General features: G+C 37.7%; 1 protein-coding gene across 3 annotated transcripts; it reads right to left on the bottom strand.

Moving 5' to 3' along the window:
- Positions 1–722: 722 nt before the first annotated feature.
- Positions 723–24,982, bottom strand: LOC145785589 (SUN domain-containing ossification factor-like). Of its 3 annotated transcripts, none has more exons than XM_082597251.1 (20): positions 24,866–24,982; positions 23,610–24,057; positions 19,534–19,626; positions 19,135–19,263; positions 18,510–18,576; positions 15,392–15,556; positions 10,944–11,020; positions 10,165–10,290; positions 9,088–9,186; positions 8,584–8,772; positions 7,200–7,394; positions 6,317–6,447; positions 5,663–5,743; positions 4,930–5,121; positions 4,097–4,853; positions 3,668–3,835; positions 3,100–3,227; positions 2,828–2,978; positions 2,135–2,265; positions 723–1,890 (listed from the first exon to the last, which is right to left on the bottom strand). In XM_082597251.1, exons 1-20 carry the CDS (start codon positions 24,916–24,918, stop codon positions 1,299–1,301), a joined length of 3,972 nt encoding a protein of 1,323 aa, XP_082453377.1. In that variant the 5' UTR covers positions 24,919–24,982; the 3' UTR covers positions 723–1,298. The 3 variants fall into 3 exon arrangements, with proteins under 3 accessions (XP_082453377.1, XP_082453378.1, XP_082453379.1); XM_082597252.1 differs by having other exon boundaries at positions 3,668–3,799; XM_082597253.1 differs by lacking the exons at positions 23,610–24,057; positions 24,866–24,982 and adding an exon at positions 20,143–20,261.
- Between the last annotated feature and the right edge of the window lie 967 nt (positions 24,983–25,949).

Genomic DNA, 25,949 nt, shown 5'->3' with positions numbered 1-25,949 from the left:
ACCAATAAACCATACAAATTGCGATGGGAGAGCTCTTTTTTAATTCGTTTTTAAACCACTAAAAACTAGGCAGCACTGTTCTAACATGAATGAATCTTCACAAAATCGCTAGAGAAAAACCCATTATTTTGAAATTTTTTATGTTCATTTTAAATCTTAATCTACCGTAAGTCCGTAACCTTGTCAAAGTGACAAAGAAAAAATTAATTCATGTTGATGTTGCCTAGGCTTTTCGTCATGTACTTTCTGTGCAAGTAGTAGTAGTGTAGTCCAGTTTTAATCCGGTGATGTCCCCGTTACCGAGGGTGACCGGATTCACCTCCAAATGCCGCAATCGCCTTCACATTCTGTTTCCACATTGATCTGTCTAACGCGCCCTCTCTTGTCAAGCCCACATTGCTGCTTTCTTCCCTTGCCTTTTCCACGTTTTCTTGGGTCTTCCTTGTTTTCTACGACCCTCCACTCGCAACTCCAGCGCTCTTCTCAAAACATCATTTTCATCCCTTCTCAAAACATGCCCATACCGTCCTATATCCATCCGCTTTCGCCAACTTATCAGCATTTTCATTCAACCCAAGCAAGTTCATAAGTTTCAAACATAATTTGATGTCTCTGGCGAATATCTTGTGTAAATGAGGTTGCTATGTGGCATTGGAAATACCTATCAGCACTACAGTGAGTGCTTGTCACACTAAAATGCAGCAAGGTCCCACGAGTCGATGTATAGTATGTTGCGTGTATTTTGCCAAATCAAACGCTCACTTTTGTCTAAGACCACAAAGCGAAACAAGGAATATTCAACTACCATATGGTTCGTTATAAAACTACACTGAGCACCAGCGTGTATTATAAAGTCTTTAAGATTGTACACAAAACTTTGTATGGCAAACAAGATAAAATAAGAAATGCCACTTTTCACACAGCACGTGTTCCGTTAAGAATTACTTCCTCGGTGGGCTACTCTATGACTGCAGCTACACGATACGCAAGTTGACTTAATCATTGCACATCACGGATACAGGACGGTCGTCGTCTGACACAAAATACTTACGTATAAACAAATGAAAGCCACCTACTAGCAATGCTAAAGAGGTATTTGCAAGAACGAAGCAATAAATAAAAGAAACTGGTGCTTTTCAGGGTCACTGGAGGCATGCAGTTTCTTTTCTAGAGAAATGATTCCCAAAAAATGTATATGCTACCGAACTTTTCCAGTAATAAGAGAAGGATCTTGTGTATGCAGATGGAACGAAGCGTGGATTTATAGAAAGCAGTTTGAAAACGATAGAGACTGCAAGTCACCTTGCCTTTCCTGAAAAACCGGTAAAAAATTGACTTTGCCAAGGTACTGCTGTGGTGCCGCACCCGGCAGTGGAAACTACTTTACCGTTGGCGTAAGCTAAACAAGCTGGGGTTGAGCGTTTTGCAACAGTGTCCAGACGGTGATCGGATTTGGATTGACACTTTTTCGACTTGGACGACTTTTGGTTCTTTCCAAGATTTAACGGCCAAGTTTCAGACATCCCAACAACAGAGGATAAACCACTCTTGACCTTGGCATTGGATTTTTGAATTTTTCCTCGGTGATCAGATTTTCTTTTAAGAGGACTTGATGGGGTTTTAATAGACTTTCTGCGTTGGGTAGCTGGTGGGAGTACGTTACTGGTGGACGGCCTAGGACTGTTTGACAAATCCTTAACGTGTGAACTTAAAAATTGTTTTTGCGATGACTTTTTATTTAGACCGCAATCTTCTTGTTTGACTTGCCCATTACAAGTTCGTTTTTTCGAGCTTTGCTGTGCTACTTTAGCATGGCCATTGGTGAGACCAAATTGATGCGTCAATAATAATTCAATTTCCTTTTCCGTTTTCTCCAGTCTTCGAACCAATCTAAAAACACAGTGGCATTTGAACGTGACTAGCTCGCAAAATTGGTGCTTTTTACGTTGAATCAACGCCTGGGATTAGACAACAATGCAATTAAAAAAACTTCAATAGCTGAAATTTAGAAAAGTTAGCTATTGAAAATTTATCAAGTTTTAACTTCACTGGTCATTAGTGGTAATTAATTCATTATCAAAATACACATTCTTGCAACCTACTTAAAAGCTTCCACGTTTATAAAAACACACACCTGATCTGACGTATGCCGAAATACGTCACGCAAATGATGATGAGGACAACGCTCTCTATCACCATCAAGCAGAGGTGACGGGCAATCATGCAGCGGTTCAGATACTCAAGGGATTCGGTCATGTCTTGTAACTGGAAACAAAGGAATTGGGGTCACATCATTCGAATCTTGGGGTGTAAAGGGCAAAGACGGGGAGAGAATAAACGCGATCCGTGCACACAAACAAAAGTAAGAACGTAGCTTATGGTAACTGAGTCATCCAGCTAACCAACTCGGTGGCTTAGCGGTTAGAGTGTTCGCCTCTGAATCGATAGACATGGGTTTGATACCCCGTCGGGTCATATTAATGATTTTTTTAAAGGTGATACTGAATATTATTCCTGATTTGCAGCGAAAACATGAATCCAAGGTAAAAATGTACTTGACTACGCCTCTACACGGCTGCGCAGACATTGTTTGCGCTGAGGAACAAAGCATACTTGCGATGGATGCAGCGCTATACAGTACATATGCTACGTAAAAACAAACGTTATTGTTGTATTTTGCGTCAAAAAGAAATGTGTTCGTTTAAAACCGGCAACTCAAATCCCACAAGACACACTAGCTTTGAAGCGTCGCGGCATAAAAACGACACTAAGAACTTCTAACTAAGCAAGTGGGATTACAAATTTAGATGCTTGACCATTGACCAACCTTTTTTCTTAGATTTTCCGTTTTTTCTTTTTCCGTTGCAATAGCTTCGGAATGCTTCGCGTTATTTTCTTCAGCTACTCGAGACGTTTCTGATAATCGTGTTTGAGTTTTGTTAAAAGCGCGTTGCATCTCGTCCATTTGTCGCTTGTATCTGGAACGAAAGAACAATGACTGACACTAACAGTATGACGCAACGTAGGGTCAAAAACTGGAAGCACTACACACATCGACAACTTTCTTTTCAGTTGCGCTTGGGACAAGTCATAGCTCACCTTTGACTTAGGTTTTCCAGGTATGCGCTGCTTAGTGAAAGGTTCTGCTCTAAAGTTCGGATCCGGTTGCTCAGTCTCATCAGAACCGATTCTTTCTGGTTTGTACCGGGATTGATCACGACTTGTTCCTGTTGGAGCGAACGAAAAAAGTGAAATATTTTGTAGACGTAAATGCGATTTTTTTCTAAATAAAGTAGATTTTAGTTTAAAATATGACATCGGGTTCAGTTTCAAAAACTGAAAGTGGCATATTTCCCTTTCTTTTCTGACAATGCTGTTCTATCAAACGATGTAGCTGCCATGTAACATATTCAATAAGCAAAAAAAATGAATGGGACTGTTCACCAGGTATTTAATTCAATAACATGATACGCTCTTCTGGTGTGAACTAAGCTAAACTTTGTAAACACCTCGTGATACTTTAGTTCATTTTACACCAGAAGAGCGTCTCGTGTTATTGAGATTCAAACAGACTTGGCTGATCTTTGGCCGATGCAAAGGCACAACATTAAGTTTGCAACATTGAAGTAAAAAGAAAAAAAAAGACAAGACGCCAGCATGGTCTCACCTCCTCCACTTCAATTGTTTCAGCTTTGTTTGCATTTTGTTCATCAACGGAAGGGATTGCTGTTGTGATTACAGGGGTGGGGGACTCATCGTCGTCCGTCCTGGGGGGTGCCGCCTCAGTGGTCGCTGGTTCCTTAGGAATTGGGGGAAAAAGATCGATTTTACGAATCTAGATTTCATTAATTATTATCAGAAGCGCTTATCTGTGAAACGTTTTACATACGTAAACAGTTTTTGTTATATTTAAACGAAAGATATATTTGCCTCCCAAAAATAGCCACGAATAAAAACAGCATGAAACTGTAACGAACGGAAAGCGAAGAACAATACCTTTCAGAGGAAAAGTCCTCGAACATCATATGTTCTGTCGTAATTTAAAATAATTTGTACTAAGTAAATCTGTTGACAAATGAAATAATGAAAAACTTACTTGATCTTCAGTCGGAGGCGACGGTTCACTTTCGGCAACAACGTCACTTTTTTCAGCAGCTTTGTCAGGCTGATCGTTGCTCTCATGGGAAGGTTGAACAAGTACGGGACTTTCAATGGGAGGATCAGAGTTAGCTTCGTTTTCTGCTGTGCCACTAACTGCTTCTACCTCCTCATCACGCGTTGTCGAGCCTTCCGTGTTGTTGGGTTGCGCTCTCGTTTCGTCACTAACTTCTTCTTCTGTGACGTTTTTGCTTTTGTCTGAAGACTCATTCTCATTGGCTGCAGAATCACACACGTGATTTTTCGGTTTCTTATCGCCAACGAAGACTTCCTGAATTGTGTTGATGTCATCAGTAAGGCCTTTTGAAGGATCAGGCTTCACGTTTTGCGCGGAATCATCTATACGAGCTTCTTCCAACTTTGCGACTGGGTCAGAATCGCCTACAATTTTTCCGGTATCGTCCGTTGCATTAGTTTCCGGCTTTTCCTGTTTGGTGCTATTGGGGACTTCTCGCTGACCCACTGAAGAGTCTACTTTCGGCAAAGGCTCTATCTTTTCTTCTTTTTCTAGATTCTGTTTATGCTCCACAAGGACAAAATTGAGATCTACTGCTTTGTTGGAAAGTTTTTCTCCATCTGGTGGTCTGCTGGAGGATTCAGAAAAATTCTTAGAAAACTTTTTGTCAATAACCAGAGGAAATGCTCCTGACGTGTAGTTTCCGTGTGGTTGGACCACGCAAGACAAGATGGAAACCCTGAAACGGACAACAACAAAAATGACAAGGGAAGATCATAACTTTGATAGGCAACCAGACGCCACACACAACACACCTGTACATGAATTCCAAAAACCAACAGAACTTAGTTCCAAAGTTTTCAGGAGAAATTTTAGATAAAAACTTGAGAGAATAAAGAGGAGGAGAGGATTGTGGTGAAGCGACGATATCTTGCCCATCTCCCGTCTCCAGCAAGGTCACAAGAGGAGGTCTCGCTGATGATCTTGAAGATGGTTCAACTTCCGATCTGGATACAAGACATCGCCATTAAGTAACAGAAATTCTGATACTGTCAGCTTGAAACTTCATGTATTCAAAAACATACCTCATAGGTAACCGGTCAAATGCTATGTCGGAGAAAACACTGTAGAAGTTACAATTTAGAGATAGCTCACTCGCTATTCAGAGGAACGAAAGAGTTTTGTTGCATCATTGCTATGATATACTGCGTGGAAAACCAAAAGCAATCCCGTTTAACATACAGTTTGGTTGCTTCAAATTTGATAGCTTGAGATTCGTTGAACAAAGTTATCAGATGTTAGCAATGAAGCTTTTCAAAGAACAAGAAATGTCCAATTGGTCAATTCAATTAGAAATATCTCAAATTTACAACATCTAATCTAAACACTTAATCAGTGCACATTCACGCCTGAAATTGCGTTACTCTACCCTAAATGGGATACAGTATGCTTTATCAAAAAGAGTAAGCTTTCGCTTAATGCGATAATCTAGTTAGTTGGCGCGGCAGGCTGGGGGTAGTTAATAATACGCCGGTGTGGCAAACTGACCTGTTAGTGACCAAAGTGATGGGTGACTCCCAGTCAGGGTCGATAGCTTCATCATGTGTGTCGGTTTGTGCAGTTGTATTTCTGTGAAGGTATTATATGGTTAAAACGGTTGATTCACTAAAGAGATCGCCCCTAAAGCTGAGTATTGTTTCGTGTCAGACAGTCAGGATGAAGCTGGCCTTGTCGGTATTGAGTAACTTAGTTTTTATTGCAGTGTGGTTTGCACAAGAGTGGCAAAACAATACAAAGTTAAACTTATAAACAGCACAGCGCCAATCCTTTCCAACAGAAAGCAAAAAAAAATTCGATGGGTTATCATCAACTCACATTACCATTATCGTTAGTGCCCATCTCAACAGGTCACGTGACCATACAAACGGCTGTGATAGAAATTATCGATTAGTTGCTTCAGGAACAAGCAATTTAAATGTACTTCAACATAAACCGATTTCAACATTTGACGCACCGACAAAGAATTGTATACTGTGCATCATCATAATATTTCTTATCCAGCAAAACCTGTCATTGTGCAACGTTACACCGCTAAGACGGTTTAAAAATGAAAACTTGCTGGCCGAGTGAAGATCCCAACAACCGGTTTCCTCGGTGCCATCAATGTTAGTAAAAAAGTACAGTGTGGTGACAAGAAATTACGTTTCGTTGTTGGCTTCAGCCTTTCCATTGCCGAGTAGATTGTCGACTGCGTTCTTCACGATGTTGAACATCTTCCCGATCGAGCCGCCTTCCTCTCTTGCTTGAGTTTCTGCCGGTGCCGCGGTTGGCGTCTGTGATGTAAACTGATGCGATAATGATGTAAAAAAAATAATTGTGGCAACGAGTAACAGCTGAGCTTTTGTAATGAATGACACCATCCATATGGTCAGTACTTGATCGCTTTGCAACAGAATTTTATGGCTGCTGTAACTTGAAGCCTTTCCTCACTGTGATGAAGATTATGAGATTAAAGAGTATTTATGACCTGCATGTTAGCACATCAGGTAGGTTCAAACAATAATGGGAAATTGCTTCCTAAACTCTGTTCATGAAATAAGTTGCCAAAGTCCTCGCTAGTTATTGAAATTGCTTGGTAAAACATACGGGTATTTTTTTTAAGCAAAACTTACAGAAAAAACAGTAACAGACTCATTTTCAACATTACAAGCCTATTGCAGTTACAATGCCAATGTGTTTTATTGAACATAATTAGTAAATAAAACCAGTCCGGTTCAGAAACTGGTTTATTTATAATTTATTGATAAAGCTTTCACCACCGTGAGATACAGAAGCAGCCGCCTTTATGGTGGCGAAAGCTTTATCAATAAATTGTAAATAAACAAGCTTCCGAACCGGACTGATTTTGTTTACTTATTACAGTATGTTTAATCGTTCGGTTGCATCCTAGATCAAGCATCTTTGAACAGATTTTCATCCGCAATTACATAGAGGAACCAGAACAGAGGTTGAGGCATCAGCGTCCAGTTCAAAACTTATTTTGTTGAAGTTGTGAATAAACAAGAATGAAGAAAATTGAACATACCTCAGCCGTGTCCATGTCTTTGGTGGTCGAAACATCTTCTGAGTTGTCTTTGCTGTTTGTTTTTTGGTTGACCTGACCTTCGACAACCTTCTCCTCAACGGATTCGTCGTATTCTTCCACCATGGATAACCCCAGGACACGCACAAGTGTTAGAGGGCAGAAGTGTTCGTTGCCGAAATGACTTTTCATTTGAAACTGAGCAAAAAGAACAATTTATTTATTTTTGCTGTAAGCGTTTTTAAAATCTTTGCTGGGTAGAGTTAAGTTTTTGTATTAGGAGACAGTTTTAAGTGTCATAAAATCTAACGCAAGGTGTGTTCATTGCTCGTGCCATACCAACGAAAGGTTGCCCACATGTATGGCTCGAGTTGGTGTGGTCAGTTTTGTTGTTGAAAACACAAAAAAATTGTGAAGAGATTCGACAGAAAGTTCTACCCAGAAGCAAAATCCGTCATTTCTACAATGTCTGCAGACGTTGAACCAATGTAAAAATGACAGATTGTGCTGTGTGGGTATGTTCCAAAGAAACAAGCAGCAAGTAACATTTCTTGTAGCAATCTGACACTTCTTATGACAATCTTGACCAGCATCGGTGGACGACAGTTTAGCATCAACCAAATGGCCATGTTTCGATCTGTGCTTTTTCTTGTTCGATTGGTCAAGTTCCTCAAAACTGTTAGAGTGAATGCAAATTGCAAACACAACCTGCCCCAGCTAGCAAAATCGCTTCTTTTTACATTCATTTGGCATCTGCAGACGAAAAGTAAAAAGGACCGATTGGTCAGCTGGGGTAACCTATTAACTATTAATTGCACCATACAGTGTTTCGGTTGGACTTTGTGCGAACTTCGGAGTTCGGACAGAGCAACACGGTTTTCGATGACTGACTGACAACTGTATTGTTCGATTAGCCTGGGAGAGACAACAGTGTTGCAACATTGCGTAACAAACGAGTGCGTACTTGTTGAAATTTAAGCACTCGTGAAATCAATATTGAGGACTTTATGCTCGCTTAAAGGGTTCTCCTATTGGTGTGCTGCCACTATGCAACGTGTATCTAATATCTATCTTGTATATAACCGAATGATTAAGTTGTTATCATTTGAAATATAAACTTCGTTAAATAATTGTGCGATATAAAAGTGACGTCATAAAAGATGGATTCGTCACACTACAGACTGAAGAATGTTTGTGCTTTTCACTGACGCTGGTTAGAACCAACACCGGCTACAACAAATTAACTGCACCTGTTGCAATAACACTGTTATTTATTTTTGAAAAATGGATATTTTCTATGTGCGGCATTAGTAAAAGTTTGTCAAACAAGCGAAAACCAAGATTGAATTTTTAAGAAGCCTTACTCGAAGCTGATTCAAGAACCCACCTTGATATATTTGGCAAACAAGATCTCATCCCGCTTGGGCACGAAAGTTTGAACTGATCGTTCGTTCCTGGCTTCAAATGTACCGAGAAGCCTCCACTCCCGGGCTGGAAACCGCTCGCTGATGGAGATGTCAAAGAGATGAGGCATGGAGGAAAATAACTCCAGGTTGGCCAGCTGGACTTGCTGCACCTAAAAAGAATTAAGACAGCAACATTAGTCAATTTTACATTGATTTAACGTTCGCGCACGATGAATGAATGTAAAAAAGGGGTGATTTACTGGACGGGTTAGAACGCTTGGCTAGTTGACTACCCTGGTAAGTAAATTCATTGTTTTTGCATTGATTTATAGTATGCAGACGTTAGATTAGTGTAAAAAGAACAAAAGTTTGAAAGCTAAGCGTGAGGGGTTCTCCAAGTAGTTGACAATTAAATAACCAAATATTATACGACATGCATTTTCATCAATGATTATTGTTTCACCTATAAATAATTTTCACTTTACCTGTATCGGCTCGCAGAGTTCAACAACGAACCATATCTGCCCGGAGCACGGGTTGAGCATGTACAAGTCCTTGTTTTCGTCCAGTATTGCGCCGACGTGCTGTCAATAAAACAAAAACAAATCCAACAAGTTGTTTACGTCAAAGAAGGTCACCCGGATGTAAAAATTTTGCTTAAAGAATCAATTACAAAAATTTATGCGCACAATCGCAGAACACAAATTTCCAGATGGAGATGTTTATGAGCTTGAAATGCAATTAAAAGTCATGGTTTATAAAGCTGTCCCAGACAACAAAATCCGTCATTTTGCTGTCTGCTGTGGTGGTTGCGAGCACTTAAAAAGGAGTGACAGCTGTTCCGTGTAAAGAACTTCCATTTTTTCCTTTTAATCCGGCTGGACTTTTGTGAACAGCTTGCCCAGAACAGCAAAATCAGTCATTTTTACCTTGATTTATCGTCTGCAGACATTGAATCAATTTAAAAATGACGGATTTTGCTGTTAGGGATTGATGTTTACTAAAGTGGTTCACAATCGATGCATTGTGATCGATTTTTCACATTAATTCACGTTGATAAGTTTACAGAAAGATGTGAGTTTTCAAATTTCATTTTGAAAACGGCAATATGGTCAGAAGGCAAAATTCAAATACTTAGCTAACAAGTTATATCACACTTTTAAAAATCCAAGAAACATGATTTTAATAAAATAAGCGGTAGATAAGTTGGTTTATAGTATCCGTAATATAATGCATGTTTAGATTTATAAAGAGATTAATTTTGCATGCAAGCAGTAACTAAACGTATGTGGATTTTAAAGATGGTTTGAGTAAGATTGCTTAGTTATGTATCGTTTTGTGGCATCAGCAGATATCATGACGTATGCAGTATGCACACCTAATTTACGTATACTACAAAAAGTGCTCAATGTTCAACAAAAAAGCCACGCAGAGCGAATTCCATCAAATACAGTTACAATTTCAATAAGAACTCTCTGATGGTCCCACAAGGGTGAAACAGCCTGGTAAGGTTTTTGGTAAATAGTGACTGTGTTTGATGTAAATTGGTTGGCGTTGCTTACTTTTGCTTCTGGGTTGTGGCTGAGGACCTTCGCACCACAGTCCTGCGAGGCGTAGTTCATTTGTGTTTTCTTCGTTCGTATCGTGCGATGAGGCGGCCCGTTAATTTCTGTGCTTGCAGCTTCTTCCTGCGATGTTTTGCGGAAAAAGTATCAACGGAAACTATAAATTTGTCGAAATCGTGGACTTCACAAAGCTTGCTGCGGTGCAAATATATCTAGAAGGTAGTGGGCAAACAAAAATACCAAATTTCGGAAAAGAATCTATTCTGATTGTTCACAACAATAGACAATTGGCTTTAAACTGGTAGAAATGGAGTCGGTCATCTATTGAACGCGCTCAAGCCTGGACAAGACGAAACGTTGATGAACCATGCCAACAATATCCAAGGCATCGGTTTGGGAAAATAGTTGTTAGGCAATTAAAGTCATAAATACATTGGAAGTAAAACACACAATGCGTTTATTTAAATAGCCTGGGATGAGTGGAAAGTAATTTCAACAGTGGATGCCTGCAAAATTGCAAACTCCAGCTAGCAAAATTTGTTCTTTTTGCATTGATTTAACGTCTGTAGACGTTGAATCAATATAAAATGAATATTTTGCCAGCCAGAACTAAGCTCAGAACTGAACTACAACCATGCAAAACAGTTCAAGAATTGCTGAGTCAAGTCTAACACTGGTGAATCAAAATGAAATTTACTAATCCCTCTATACAGCTATTGCAGTGGCTAATGAAGGGCAGGAACAGACTTTCAAGCAAATCAACTTCTAAAACAAACCTGGGATTGGATTTGGTTTTTCTTCCACTCTTCAAACGACTGGATATCATCGACTTCCAGTTTCACCGGTTTTTCATCTAAAATTAAAATCTTATTTAGAGCAATAGTTTATTTCAGACACAGCATCATTTTACGTTGGTTAAACGTTAATGAATTTTCTGTTTACGCCTGTGGAAGCGAAGATTAGTCATCCAAACCAGATTCCATTCCAGCAAGTCGCTGTTCACGTGACCAAGAATAAACACAAAGTTTGACCAAGACAATGACGAAGGCAGCGGCGCTTGTGATTGCTTTCCTTACCAACAGTGTTGGCTCGGACTAGAATACATGTCATTTTTTTTTATTTACTGACAGTCTTCGGCAGAGCGGTTGTAAACTTTTATTTATTGGGTTTCGAAGAACTGCAGCCTCGAAGTGAAAGCATTGGGTTTGATTTGCGGTGCCCTGACTACGCAGGTCAATTGTGGTAAATATGCCAGGCAGAAATAATTCTACAATTTGGGTAGAGAGGTAACTCTTTTAAACCATAAACAGACATAACTCAGCAACAACACTACATTTAACATTATAAAACAAAAAACAAAAAGCGAACGTTTAAAAGCTTGACCTTGAAAATGAGATTTTTTCTGAAAATACTTCCCAATTCTTTCCCAAGCTTTACTTACGTTATATTGACATTTTTGCCATATTTGATAACGATAATTCTTGTTCACAGTTTCTTGAAGTACTCAATACGCAACATCAAAACATAAATTTTACTGTAGAAAAAGCAACGGAGACTATACCTTTTTTGGATGTAGAAATCAAGATAAATGGTAATGGATTTGATACTTGGGTCTGGCGTAAACCTACAAACACTAATCTTTTCCTTAATTTCAGCGCTGTTTGCCCGTCTAATTACAAATCTGCTTTGATCAAGTGCCTTATCTCGCGAGCTCGCGACATTTGCTCGAACAATGACTGTTTCAACAATGAAATTAATAAATTACGCTCATACTTTGGTGCTAATCATTATCCGACTTGGTTTTTTAACAAGGTTCTTAGAGGATTTTTGAATTCGGTTTCCACTACGTCTCCAGTTGAGGAACCTGATTTCAAAAACTTTCTAACAATCCCGTTTGTTGGCAAGGAATCCAAACGTTTTGCCACAAGTTTGTCCAGATTTATTGCCTTGAAGTTTAACGTTAAGATTTTTCCCGTTTATAAAACATTTAAAGCTGGTTATTATTTTCAGTTGAAGTCTAAAACTCCTTTCCGCTTATGTTCTAACGTCGTGTATAAGTTCACTTGCTCGCATGATGCGAGATCGTCATACGTTGGTATGACCACACGACATTTGGTGACGAGAGTGGGAGAGCATTTGAATTTAGCTAATTTTAATAAAAACAGTGCAATTAAAGACCATATTAGAAACTGCCAATCGTGCTCTAACAATAAACCGTCTTTGCAGTCTTTCAAAATTGTTCGTAAGTGTTTGTCCGAATTCGACACCAAGATTCACGAGGCATTGATCATCAAATCTTTAAACCCAGGGCTCAACAGGCAATTATTTGCTTGCGGAGCTTCTTACCTTTTAGCAGTTTTTTGATTGAATTATCACGTCTTGTGTTTCTCGCATTTACTTTGTTTTGTGCCACTATCTCTTGTGCTTCTGTCTTTCTTGCGTAATTTGCCTGAGTCCTTGTCTGAACAATCAATTAATTTTACCTCTGAAATACTTGACCCGTTGTGCTGTGTAATTTTCAGTTATCATTTTGTGTGAGCGAGGCAGTTTCTCAAATGTTTAGCTTTGACCATATTTTTGCTGTGATACTATATGATTCTTTAGCATTTCTTTTAATAATGTATTTTCTTATAGGCTTGAAAAGGGCTATATGACTAGCCGAAAACGTTCGCTTTTTGTTTTTATAATGTTAAATGTAGTGTTGTTGCTGAGTTATGTCTGTTTAAGAAATAATTCTAGCCCATAAACAACACGAAACTCTCAAGTGAGAGTATAACCCAGCCTGTGCATGAACACATTCAAGAAAATCAAGGCTGAATTAAAGAAGCGACATGGTTTGGTGGTGAGCACGAGATGGAAATTTGATCAAGCAGCATAACCACATCAAATACAAAGCGGAATGAAGACCCAATGTGTACGTATAGTTCCACGAGTATCATGTGCATGAGACATGCCATAGGGATCAGTATACACTCTTTCTCTATGCAAATAATGAACATTCATAATAAAATGAAGATAAACTGTGTGCTGACTGTTTTCGTGTGTTTGAAATGCAACAATGCAAACCATACCGAAGTTATAGCTTCTTAAGCCTGCGTAGGGATGGGCAATTCAGAATAATTCACTATTCTAGAATTATTCCGGAATACTAAACCGAATCCAGAATCGAATCCAGAATACTGAATCCTATCAACTTCCAGGCTCCAGCAACACAAAAAGTAAAAAATTTCAGACACAAAAGCTACACAATCAAAGTAAATGTTTGTTGCAATGCAACACATTAAGGCATTCTAAATGACTTCCAGCCAAATGGGAGCAGTGTTGCCAGATGATGGAAGCCGCTTGGCAACAAAAAGTAACTAAAATTTTACCAGATATTTAAAACACCCTAAACAAGCCCGTAGCCAGCCGAGGGCCAGGGGGGGCATCGCCCCCCGCCCGGAAAAATTTCCGCCCCCCCCCTGGCAAAATCCCAACATTCTCGAGCAACAGCTATAGCAACATCATCGAGCAACATTCTCGATCAACAGCAATTATAATGATTTTGCCCAAAAAAAATTGTCGCCCCCCCTAAAAAAAATTCCCCCCCCCCTTGCTCTGCGGTCTGGCTATGGCCCTGACCCTAAATAAAGCAATTTCGCATAAATACAAATAGTTTTTAAGACTTAAGACACTGCCATCATCCATATGCAGACCTCTTGCAAAACGTTTTCTATACGAGCAGGGATTAGTTGCTAAAAAGTTTAAAAAAATTGAAAAAACTTTCTTGAAAAAAATTGAGTAGGAAAAATTTCACCAGATTTCACCAAAAAGTTATCTGGTTCCAAGGTCAAAAAGCTTGGCAAGAAAGACCTCTAAATTTCACCAGAATTTTTTAATTTGATATTCTATTTCCCCATCTGGCAACGCTGAACGGGAGCGCAGCTTAGTTTCCGTCAAGCCGCAGTCGAAAAGAATTGCTCGAAAGATGCTGAGGTGTTTCAGAGCCAACTCCTTTAGCAAGGGGCATCTGCTCAATGTTGTTACGCCCACCAGTCAAACTATCGCAGAGTCGCATACGCACGTGGATTGAAAAAAAGCATTGCACGATTGTGCATATTGTGTACAAAGCGTGAAGAAAATTGCGCGCTTAGTTTCTTTGGTTGCTCATGCGAGCGAGTGACGTAGAGTTGCATGAGCCGTGCGCGCACAACGCGTGCACAATGTTTTTGAAAGTGCGGAACTGCGGATGGTGTCAGTGCAAAGAAAAAAGGGAGTAAACCACACTTTTTTTCAGTTCTCTGTCTCCAGCTGACAGCTCGCACAAGACTTATGTATACCTTTAAAACCGAATCTTATTACCCGGTTTTATTGCCGTTTTGGATTCGGATAGTTTAGGATCCGAATCCTTCTGGATTCGGTATTCTGAATTGCCCATCCCTAAGCCTGCGTATGGAAACACTACATAACGCTGCATGAAATTATCTTTCGTAATGTTACTGTCTATTATTATAGACAGTCGACAGTATACGAGCGTTGAAACGAGACAGTCCGTTGTAAGGTGACTTTTTGTTCTACAAATTATATTTTTCAAAATCTCCAAAATCATTTTTTTGGAATGACACGACTAGCATTGGTTTGTTTGTACATAACATGCTAAGAAGTAAACGAAAGATACAAGTCTGTAAATTTGTTATTTTCCACTGAACCAAAGCTTCGTTCAGCTTACTTTTTTTATTATTTTTTTTGCCTGCAGTCTGAAAACGTTGACCAGTGACCAATCCTGTTCTAAATTGTAGAATCCCAAAGGATCGCCTTGCCATCAATTTTACGCTCAAGAGTCAACTACTTTAGTTGTATCTTAACTTACTCAAAGAAAACTTCCTTCGGTTGAAGTGTGACAACGCATGACGCAGCACAACTGATCATAAGCTTGCTGGACACGTGGCGTTAATGAGATAAATATAGTTTCGCATATTTCGTCATAATGTTGGCAGCAAGCTTAAAATGGTCAAAAGTGATGACAAAAATACTTAGCTGTCAAGTTTCAGCATCAAAAATGCCACATGCACGCACATGGAAATCTCAAACGATTCATGAGTTTATGCAAGACAGAGCATGAATTAACGCAATAAATCAAAGACATTATAAATATCGTAAAAAAGGTGATGTGGAAGACTGGAAGTCATGTTTATTGTAGGTTCTTTGGAATTTTTTAGATTAAAATACAAAACTCAACACTTGCCTGATGTTTCATCAGTCTCTGGTGGTTTGTCAGTGGTCTCATCTTCAAGTTCGTTATCTGCGGATTCCTTTTTGGTATTTATTGGCACATCCGTTGAACTACTTTCGGTTTCGGGTGCTTGAGACGACAGATCGGGAGAAATAGTGGATTCTTCTTCATCGTCAGCTGTTAAAAGAATAAGTTGTTTGCTTGACACACAGCGCTCAAAATGCAACTTGGATAATGGCATAAATTTCTTTAGTTCGTGGGTTTTCAAGGCCACGTGAAAAGCACTAGCACAAAGTAACTCTTACAACGTTTGCAATCAAATTATGGTTGTCGGTTGAATTTTTTTCGCCATTCTGTCACTGCCAGCAAATCGGCACTTTTCAGATTGATTCAACGTCTACAGATAATAAAAAAAAAAAATAAAATCTGCCGAAATCACCGTAAAAATGGACTGATTTTTCGACTGCAACTACTAAAATAAACTTTAGTTAACTACGGTACGCCCGATATTGTGGCAAGGATAAGCGAAGTGAAACTTTCATCCCAGACAGCAAAATCCTTCAATTTTACATTGGTTCAACGTCCAAGTATTCTAAATCAAAATTAACAAAAGCCACAAATCATTGTATTGCGATTTATTTTTAGGCGCAAGAACTAGCAGAACAACACATTCTTCATGAACACGTTGTGAGAATGCAGAAAATAGATCAGTTCAAAATGACAACCAGTTTGGTTTGGACTCTGTGCAGACGACCATTCCGATTCTTTACTGTTTTAACATCACAGTTATATTTGTGACAAAAGCTTGACGCGTCATTTGACATCACAACCAGCCCAATAAGGAGTTTTTAATTCTGTTTTGGGGAGATCAGAAATTCAACTTTGTTCATGGCTGGGCAGTGGCGGCATCCCAAACTGCACTATAGCGCAAGTGTCGAGAAAGCATTGTCCCAACAAACAAAACCTGTCCTTTTTCCATTGATTCAACATCTGGAGTTGTCGAATCAACGTAAAAAGGTCAGATTTTATTGCCTTTTCACTTCAATGCGTGCAGGACATGGAGCCTGTTTGGGGCAAGTTGGAAGATCGAGTTAATAATGTGATCTGCCTCGCCACGCCACGCCACTCCACTCGAATACTAATCCAGCAAAATATTACAATTTTACATTGAATCGATGGGCAAAAAGCATTTTGCTGGGTAGGTGAGGAGTATCATCAGGCCATGTCAACGTGCAAGCTTCAAATTCGTTTGGAGGCTTATTTGTAACGCTTGCTAACAATTCAGAATCGCTAATATAAGTTAATGATTTGAATATTAGTTGAAATGTATATATTACATGGGCTGTATCCAAGGGGGGTGAGTACCCCCCACTTATTGGAGTGGTTTGAAATAACTAAGACGATTTTAGCCCACTGTCTAAAAATCACCCCCCCCTCTGAATTCTAAAAGTGGTTAGAGCCCCTGATATATTATATAGTCTTGAATACTGAAAAGTTTGGCTGTTCATCAGGACAATTATCGTTTCTAGCACTAGTTGCTACGTTCATCTGATGAAATTGAAAGTAAAATTAACAACAAACAAGATGGTTTAAACTTTATTGCTTCACTGTTATTGTTTAAGTTATTGCAATCTAATTTTGTCTCGAATTTCTAGTAGTCTTCAGTGCTTCGAATTTATGTTTATTGTTGAAAGTTTTTACGTAATTTAACGTCGAAAGTAACCACACATCATTAGCCAATCTTTAAAACATTGTGTTCTATTTCTCTTGCCTTCAATCGCACTTTTTTTCTGTTGGTCGTCACTGCTTCGAAATTTTATGTTTATTGTTGGAAGTTTTTACGTAATTTAACGTGGAAAGTAACCGCTCACACATCATTGGCTAATTTTTAAAATATTGCGTGTTTTATTTTTTCTTGCCTTCAATCGCACTGCAGTATATAACCTGGTGAAATTTTATTTTGTATGTTATTCGCTCTGAGGATGCGCATTGTCATGGTACGCGAAACGTCAGTGAAGCAATAAACCATCTTGTTTGTTGTTAATTTTACTTTCAATTTCATCAGATGAACGTAGCAACTAGTGCTAGAAACGTTATATAGTCTTTGTGTGACTTTGGACTACTTTTATCATGCAAGTATTGAACCAGGATTTAAAACTTGTACTGGAAATCTGAGGAGTATCTGGCAACAGGAAAAGTGTCGTCATTATTTTGAAGACCACGCTTTGGAAGTTTGGTTTCTCATAACTACCATTCACAAAGTTATATGGTACATTTAGCTTCTAATTCAAAACCAAAATTGCACCGGCCTCCAGCCCTTCAGTTATTACTATGGGTTCGCAAGGCTATTATTGCATGATTGAACAAAAAAATCAGTAAGAGGTAAAGAACTTTTGAATGGTTTTTATTCAAGAATATTCAATGTAAAATTTAACAAATTTTAATTTGAAATTTTTTAGTTTTTACTTGGAATTGCGCATAAGATTTCTTTAAATTACGCTGCAAATTAAAAAAGCAACAGTGTAAACTATTGCAAAAGGTCTTCTGGTGGCATGTTTCTTTGAAAATACACTAGTTTCATTGTGAGAGAAACAAACGAAGTTGCTGTGAGACGTCACGCAAGACTGCACAATTGCGCAGGCTGCTTGCAATCTAAAACCATCCGGAGCTTTCAGCTGTGAAAATCAAGTCAAAACATGACAGTGTGCAAGGAAATTGATACATATTTCAATAAGTTTGTGATAACTCAGGACTCAGGCGCATAAATCGGTCGGAGTAATGAGCTCAGTCACAGAAAACTTCTATAGATGTAAATTCATACGAAGGTAAATAACAACACAACGTAGTTATTTACTCAAACAAAAACAATGAATGTTAAACAACAAAGCGAACGTTTTCGGCTTCTATTGAGCCTTCGTCAGTCGCCATGAAATGTATGCAAAAATGCAACAATTAAAGATTATTTTTTGCTATACTAAACTGAAACGGTAAACAATACTTTAGAAACTGAACGGCAAAAGTTTCAGTTGAGTTTAATTTCACTTCGAACTGTCACTTATTCACGTATTCAGATTTTATAATAAGGGTTCCACAGAAGCCGAAAACGTTCGACTTTTACGCGACTACATACTTTTTGTAAGATCAGCAGCGGAAGATTCTTGGTTGGTTTTTTCTTCAGATTCCTCTTTAATCAAGGGCTGGAAACACAAGATTAAGCAAGAATTATCAACCTGATAAAGGGATTTCATCCCAACAACCAATTAGAATCTGTTTCGTTGTTAAAGTCGTTCTCGAACTACTCAATGCCCCATGAAGGTAACTAACACGCTACAAATAAAGAAAAAGGAGCCTTCACATTGTCCTTTCTTGTAATTTAGTTGTCTGAGCACATATTCAACGCATTTTTGTTTTAAATACCAATCATTATAATATTATTACTGTATATTACTGATATCACTTTCAAATAAAAGTTAACTGCAAAATCTAATCACACCGCATTTCTCAATTATCAATAGAAACCAAATGACACATATCACTACAGGGAAACATCACACAATCAACAACTTTCATTAGTCTCTGTGTGACTCCACGACAAGATCTCATTGAAAGAGAATCAAGTGTATTTCGTTCTGACGACATGACATTCTTCTGCAGAGAATCAAAGAGCATTTTAAACTTTCAGAGCTACCAACCAATTCTCCTCGCTTCAAAGTTCCCAACAGTAGTGAGTTTTTTTGTTTTTATTAACGGATTACCTCAGTGTTGACGGGTTCGGTTTTGTTAACTTTTGTAGGCGTTTCACTTTCACTCGTCAGAGCACTTTCGTTTTTCGTCGCTTGCTGAATTGTATTATTTGGTTCTGTTTCACCGAGCATCGGAGCAGGCTGTAAAAATAAAATGATTGTTTTGAAAACACGGTTACAGGAATGATTAGTGGACATGCTGATGATTTCCTAGCCAGAAAATCTGTCGTTTTTGCAATAATTTAACGCCTGTAGACATTGAATCACTGCAAGAAAGGACTGATTCGCTGGCTGCGTCGGTATTGAAGTCTTCACAACAACACTAGTGGTTACGTAAAAGTACAAAGACCAAAGCACTCAAATAATTTGCAACTTCTACCGAGCCGTCAAATGCTGAGCTTTCTGATTTACCTTTTCACGAATTTCCATATTTTGGTCTTGAACTTTCTCCGGAAGTGATTCCAGAACATTCGGGTTATCAGTGCTCGACGGTAAGGCTTGCATCTGCATGAAAAAAACTTATAAAATGCATAAGTTTGATACAAACTAACTATTGTTGTCAAGCAAATGTGTCGTAGGTTACTTTACTATTTTCATACTACAAAAAAACATATCACAAATAACACGTGGTATATGTGTATAATTTCGAGAAGTGAAAATAAAAAATGAAATTATAGTATTCCATTCACAATGGTTGATGACTTGTGATAGTGTGATTAGTTTAGCTTAATTTGCACCAGTAGAACGCAACATGTTATTTTCCATTCACAACGATGGATATTATAGCCACAACGACAAAGCCCTAGTATCATTTTGAAATCTGAAAATGTTTTTAGTCCTTAAAAGTATTTTTTTCTTCTGAAAACCCAGTACCTCATTCTTACGTGCGGCAAGATACCTAATCAGGGTTTTGATATGTATATACAGTATTTATTCAAAAACACCAAAAACAGTGTCTTAAAAGCTACAAAATAGCTAAAAATTACCTTACATCATGTTGGATGGTTGAAAAAAACTCACCTCTGGCTCAACCCAAGAACAGGTTAAACACAATATGATTACAACTCTGACTGACACAGATAACATCATGTTTTTATCAAAAACATTGTATAGCTGACCGAAGCTTCACTATCAAACCCTGTTTGCAAATATATCTAATTCAAATCCGTTGGCAAAACTAAAAAATCTTGATCACCGAAAAATACTATTCATAATGGACAAACAGATAAAACAAATTGACATTTGCTTTTTCTGATAGCTTTTATCACTGCGAAGTCTGATGGATATAACGCTCACCACCCAGAGGTTTGAAAATGAAACATGGTAGCTTGGAAATACAGCGGATATCCTGAAAATTTAGCAGTATAGCTTTAAGATAAAGAAAACGCATGCGCAATGTGCCTTTGCGTGCGAGAGAAACGAAACTACCATGAGACTGCAGCTGCATTGGTGTACAATTGATCAGGTTTAGTAAAACAATGTTGAAAAAGTGAAAATGTGCTACTGAGAATGTCCGTGGTTCTAACGAAGTTTGGTTTTAATGCAACGTAACTTTTCCATTTCTTTATTATTTTGTCTAGGGAAAAATTTATTGAAAATTATTGAACGTTAATTGGCCGCTTCCACGCTCGAAATCTCTTTTCCCAGACAACAAAACCCGTCATTTTTAAAGTGCCTGGAGACGTTGAATCAATGTAAAAATGACGAATTTTGCTGTCTGAGTTAGATCTGCCTGCCAACCGATCTTTTGCATCTCTCAATTAATCAGCAGGTTTTACAGCAACCTACCAGGAGCGAGTTTAACTGATGGGAGGCCATGGGCACTTTCAGATCGGGGGGCCTCGTGCAAAGAATTTATAACTTGAAAGTCACCCACACCATTGCTAATGCCTTTACGCTAAGCTCAGTTGCCACCTTGTGACTAAAAATTAACCTTGAAAGAAAAAGGAGGCATTTTTCAGAAACTTCAATGGCTGAGAGTAAATAATAACACAAAACCACATTTTTCCACGTTGGGGGTCCTTCAAAAGGGGGGCCCGGGGCAACTGAACCCTCTGCCCCTCCCCCCCTAAATCCGGGCCTGACCTACACCATGATGAACTAACCTAGCCTACAACTAACTACATTACACCATAAACTAACCTACATTAATCTGAAGCTGAATGAAACACTTCGTGTACAAACACAAGCCTATCCAACCCAGACAAAATCAACAGAAAGATATCTAACTTTTACACTGGTGTGATAACTGCAAGTACTGTACCGTACTAAAGAGACCGCAATTAGTTTTAAAAGTTGGAGTGGCAGCAATGTTGTGATTGTGCAGTAAGTTGACACAAGAAAATTGGCATTCGGCAGGTATCACTACCGCTTGGGTAATGGATGATACAAGCCCTACAAAAGGAGTTACAATAAAGAAATGTTGTTAATGAAGTGAATGTTTCCATCAGCAATGCATTTCAATCAAGGATTGGCAAATGATGAACTGTAGGACCCAAATAAGTATGTAATAACAATGTGAAAAGCAAGGAGTTTTCACAGAACTTTGTTGATTGCGAAAAAAGATCAACTTGACAAGAAAATTTGTTTGAACATTCGAAATTTAACATCAGTTAACAAACATTCATCTTTCTCGTTGAGGTAACGTCATCAGAATGTAAATCATATATACAAGAATCAAACACTTTTGTAATTAATGATTGTATGCAGTACAAAAGTAATGATTCTTTAGCCGGTTTAATTCCTTTCGAAGATTTTTACCAAAAGGGATATTATTTAGAAAAATGGAGGCCACCGAAAGTTTTCCACATGAAAGAAACGTATTGGATTATGAAGAAACCAGACGACTGTAAAGAAAACCAAACAAGAACATTATCCAATGATATGTTATAAAATTGGCGAATTGAGCTGATGGAAAGGAAGAACGAAGTCTGCATGAGATATAGCGGTTTCAGCATCATTTCTGGATTACTCATGCTGTAAATTCAGACAATTGTACAAGACAAAAAGAGACCGCACAGTCTCAATATATATTATACAGTAGTAAAATAATAACAGAAAGTTCAAGCAGAGTCAAGAAAGGGAATGTGTATCACTGCCTACCACACATCGACGAAAAGAATAGGACACGTTCAATTTTAAAACGGAAAGCAGTTTTAAAATCTTATAAAAGTTGGATAAGCGACGCCAACAGCGGCCGAATGCACTGCTAGCGTTAGTGAATTGTTTCAACGCCCTAAGTAACTAGCAATGCCTTTTGAACAACGTTCAAGTTTTTGTGGAGTAAAACAAGATTTTCAAATGAGACTCTAAGTTGCCATTTGTTTTCTGTTTTTTACTTTGCCTGGAATCTTTTCAAAGATACATTTTACGAAATAAAACTCATTGAATTTTCTTCAACCTTTTCCATATGACGGCAAATACGGTCTGCAACAACTCGGTGCAACCGATTTGGAGTCTTAACTTTGATCTCTTTCGTAGCTAGTTATGAAAATCTCTTGATACAACTTACGCTACGGGACGAAAATCTGTTGTAAGACTATACAAAACCAACATCAGATTTTGACTGTTAATTTAGAGTTTCTCACAATTAACTGTGAAGCATTCTGACTGGCAATAACAAGCTTCCAGCTGGGGTGATACTTATCTTAGCTTTTTGTGGCCACTTTAAAAGTTCCACGTGTACCGTACACTGATTTTCTTTTTAATTTAACTAGGCCCCCGTAAAAAACTAATCAGTGATCATTCTTCTTTTTGCAGAAATTAAATTCAAACATTACTACTAAAAGTTTTTATCATGTCTCCAGAATCAAAGTAAATACAATATATAAATAAAACTAGCATAAAACTTTAACATAACTGAACTTAAAATTACACTCAATTTGACACTGCTCCTGTCTAGCCTGAATATACTAGAAAGGATCCATTGCAAGATTCTAAGGACAATAAACCAGGACATTCTAAGGGCAATAAAGTCAGATTTATTTGTCTTTGGTCAAATCTCTTTGTGGCAAACACATTACTGTGTCGGCTTTAGTTAAACATTAACTTTTAAGTTCAACTGCCTTTCTGTACTTGTCATCAAAAAGGTAGGCCTACTCTGAAATGTGGCACTAAACCTAAGGCTGAAGTCCAAAGAAGTAACATAGACTTTGAACAAATTGTCAGTACAAGGTTTCATAATTTCAAAATAAAATGCATGTATACTCTTCATGGATAATAGTATGCATATTGCATATATACACAGTAACACACTTAGCTTTACATGACAAATGCACCGATTAAGCAATACCGTACATTTCATTTCCTCAATGTTAGTTTTGAATTAGGTCACACCAGATGACTTTTACTATTGTTAGTTGTTGCTTGTAAACAATTGAGATACTGCTGCTGGTAACTGTTATAATACACTATTACTGAAACTAAAAAACTCACTGTTTTAATGCTATTTACAGTTGTGTATTTATGCATGGGATTTCAGTACAAACCTCTTCAATGTTTTCTTCATAATTATCTTGTTGATGGGTGCTTTTACTTGTATTGGAAGATTCATTTAACATTACCGCATCATTTACAAATGTGTTTACAGCAACTGATGGCTGAGGGTCACCACTTTTCATGCTTGTATTGATATCAGTTTGTGGATCAGATGTATTTGATTGGTCTTGAATAGTAAAAGGAGGAACATTATCTTGAACATTTTCAGCAGAAGTATCGCTATTAGATCCTTCTGGTAAGGAATCTTTTTTATCTGAGGTCTCCTTTAATACAACAGTTGAATAAACTTCGGTGAAATCAGAATTATGCTTCATTTCCTCAGAGTCAGAATCAAAGTGTTCTAAACTTTCTTTTGGTAACGATTTCTTTTCAGGGATGTCATGAAGGGTTGCATCAGTGTCATCACTTTTAGCATCAATATTTTCATCAGCATGGGGACTGAAAAAAAAAAAAATGAAACAAACTGTCACAATGTTGTTAATGCTAACATTCTGTCTACCAATCTGCATCAGTGAGGTAGGCTTAGCAACACAAATACATTCAATAACTTTTCAAACATTTGCAAGTACTTCATATAGATTCAAGATAAAAAGTTGCTTTGCTGTGTCCATAAAAACGTATTTTTTTCTAATGGTAACAGAGAAAACTTTACAGCATTTGAACCATATAGCCTACCTACTACATAAAAGAATTAAATGATTGTACTGCACAATACAAAAAGGTTTCAAAGCCTTTTAGAGAATATGCAGTTATAAAATTTAAAATTTTTGATTGAGTGTTGTTCTGTAAACTGCCAGTGAAGACAGAATTTTTCTTAGCAAGACAGAATGGTTTCTTGCAGAACTGTTAAACTGGTTAATTTAGAGATTTACAAAGAGAGTTTTTTTTAGAGTCACAAAGCACAAATCTGTGACCTTTGTCTTTTATGTAGTGACATGCAGACAAGCTTAGACTAAACAAATTCACTTACGAAAGATTACTAGGACTACCGGTATATGAACATGTCATATATATACAGTTAATTTTACTAAAACAAATAAAGTTAACTAAACGATTAAATGAGAATGAAAATCAGAAGCCAAATAACACTGCAAAAAATTTTTAAACCTCTGATCTAACAGCATATGCCCGATGTGGGATCATGCATCAGACTTGTAAATAAAGCACTTCCCGAAAAGAACACAATTTAAAAATTTCTACTTAATCTTGCTATTATATAGACAGATAGGAAAATGTTTAAACTCACCTGATGAGCAATAAATAAATAACAACAATCACTACAAGAAAATGTTTGTACATAACTATTTTACAAAGGAACCCTACTTTACAACATTAAACCATAATTGGTTACAAATTAAAACCTATTACAAAAAAAAACATGATCAGTCATGGGCAATTTAACTGTGCATTATTTAACAACACATTTTTCTACTGGAGTGCAGTTCCTAATCAATGGGCCATTGGGCCAATACAAAACTCCAAAGAATTTTACTATAAATAAAAATTGTTTCATTTGAACTGGATAGTTTAAAATCACTTCAGCCACAATAGTAGAGCTCTAGATTAGGTTGAATAACAAAATGTTGAGTTAGCTATGGAATTTTTGATACAAGTTGTGTTTTAACATTTTTATGTTTTTTGATTCTAGAATCAAATAAAATTTATTGTCATGAAACTTAACACAACATACAACCAAGATGATAAAAAAATTTTTGCCATAAGCAAGTGTTCTTTTTATTGGAAAGATGTTTGAAATATTTTTGATTTAAGCAACTCTACTCTAGTAGTAGTGGTGATACTCCTATACCAAATTTCACAAAAAAATATTAACGTTTGACCCTGGTTTGAATTTTTTCAAAATATTGAATTTTCTCTTATCCCTGAAACTGCTCACTCGCTATCTTCTACTGCACTCTAGCATCTTAATGGACACAACAAGAGGCAGTAACACAAACTTGTAGCAAGCAAAGTGGTTTAATTAGCAACTTCATGAACACTGACACGTGTAGTCGTGTATTACTCTCAAAATGTCGAATTCTATCACATTTCAGACATGATTTTTTTTGTGCACCGTTCACTGTCGGAATGGCCCGATTCGGTGAGTCCGATTCGGTGAGTTCCCTATTCGGTGAGAGCCTTTTTCGGTGAGAGCCCTATTCGGTGGTGAGATATAGCCACCTTCTGAAAATATGCATAGATAAAAAAAAAATTTCCTCATTATCGGCTCCAGCTCATGTCCATGTATTGGTTTTGTCCTCAAGTTATGGGTTATGGCCAGTGATGGGCATCATCGGCGATAAATATCGGCGATAAATTTTCATCGCTTATCG

Source organism: Aplidium turbinatum, chromosome 16, assembly GCF_918807975.1.
Source record: "Aplidium turbinatum chromosome 16, kaAplTurb1.1, whole genome shotgun sequence".
Classification (NCBI taxonomy): Eukaryota; Metazoa; Chordata; class Ascidiacea; order Aplousobranchia; family Polyclinidae; genus Aplidium; species Aplidium turbinatum.
Note: the sequence above shows the minus strand (reverse complement) of the source record. Positions and strands in the feature narration are given on the sequence as shown.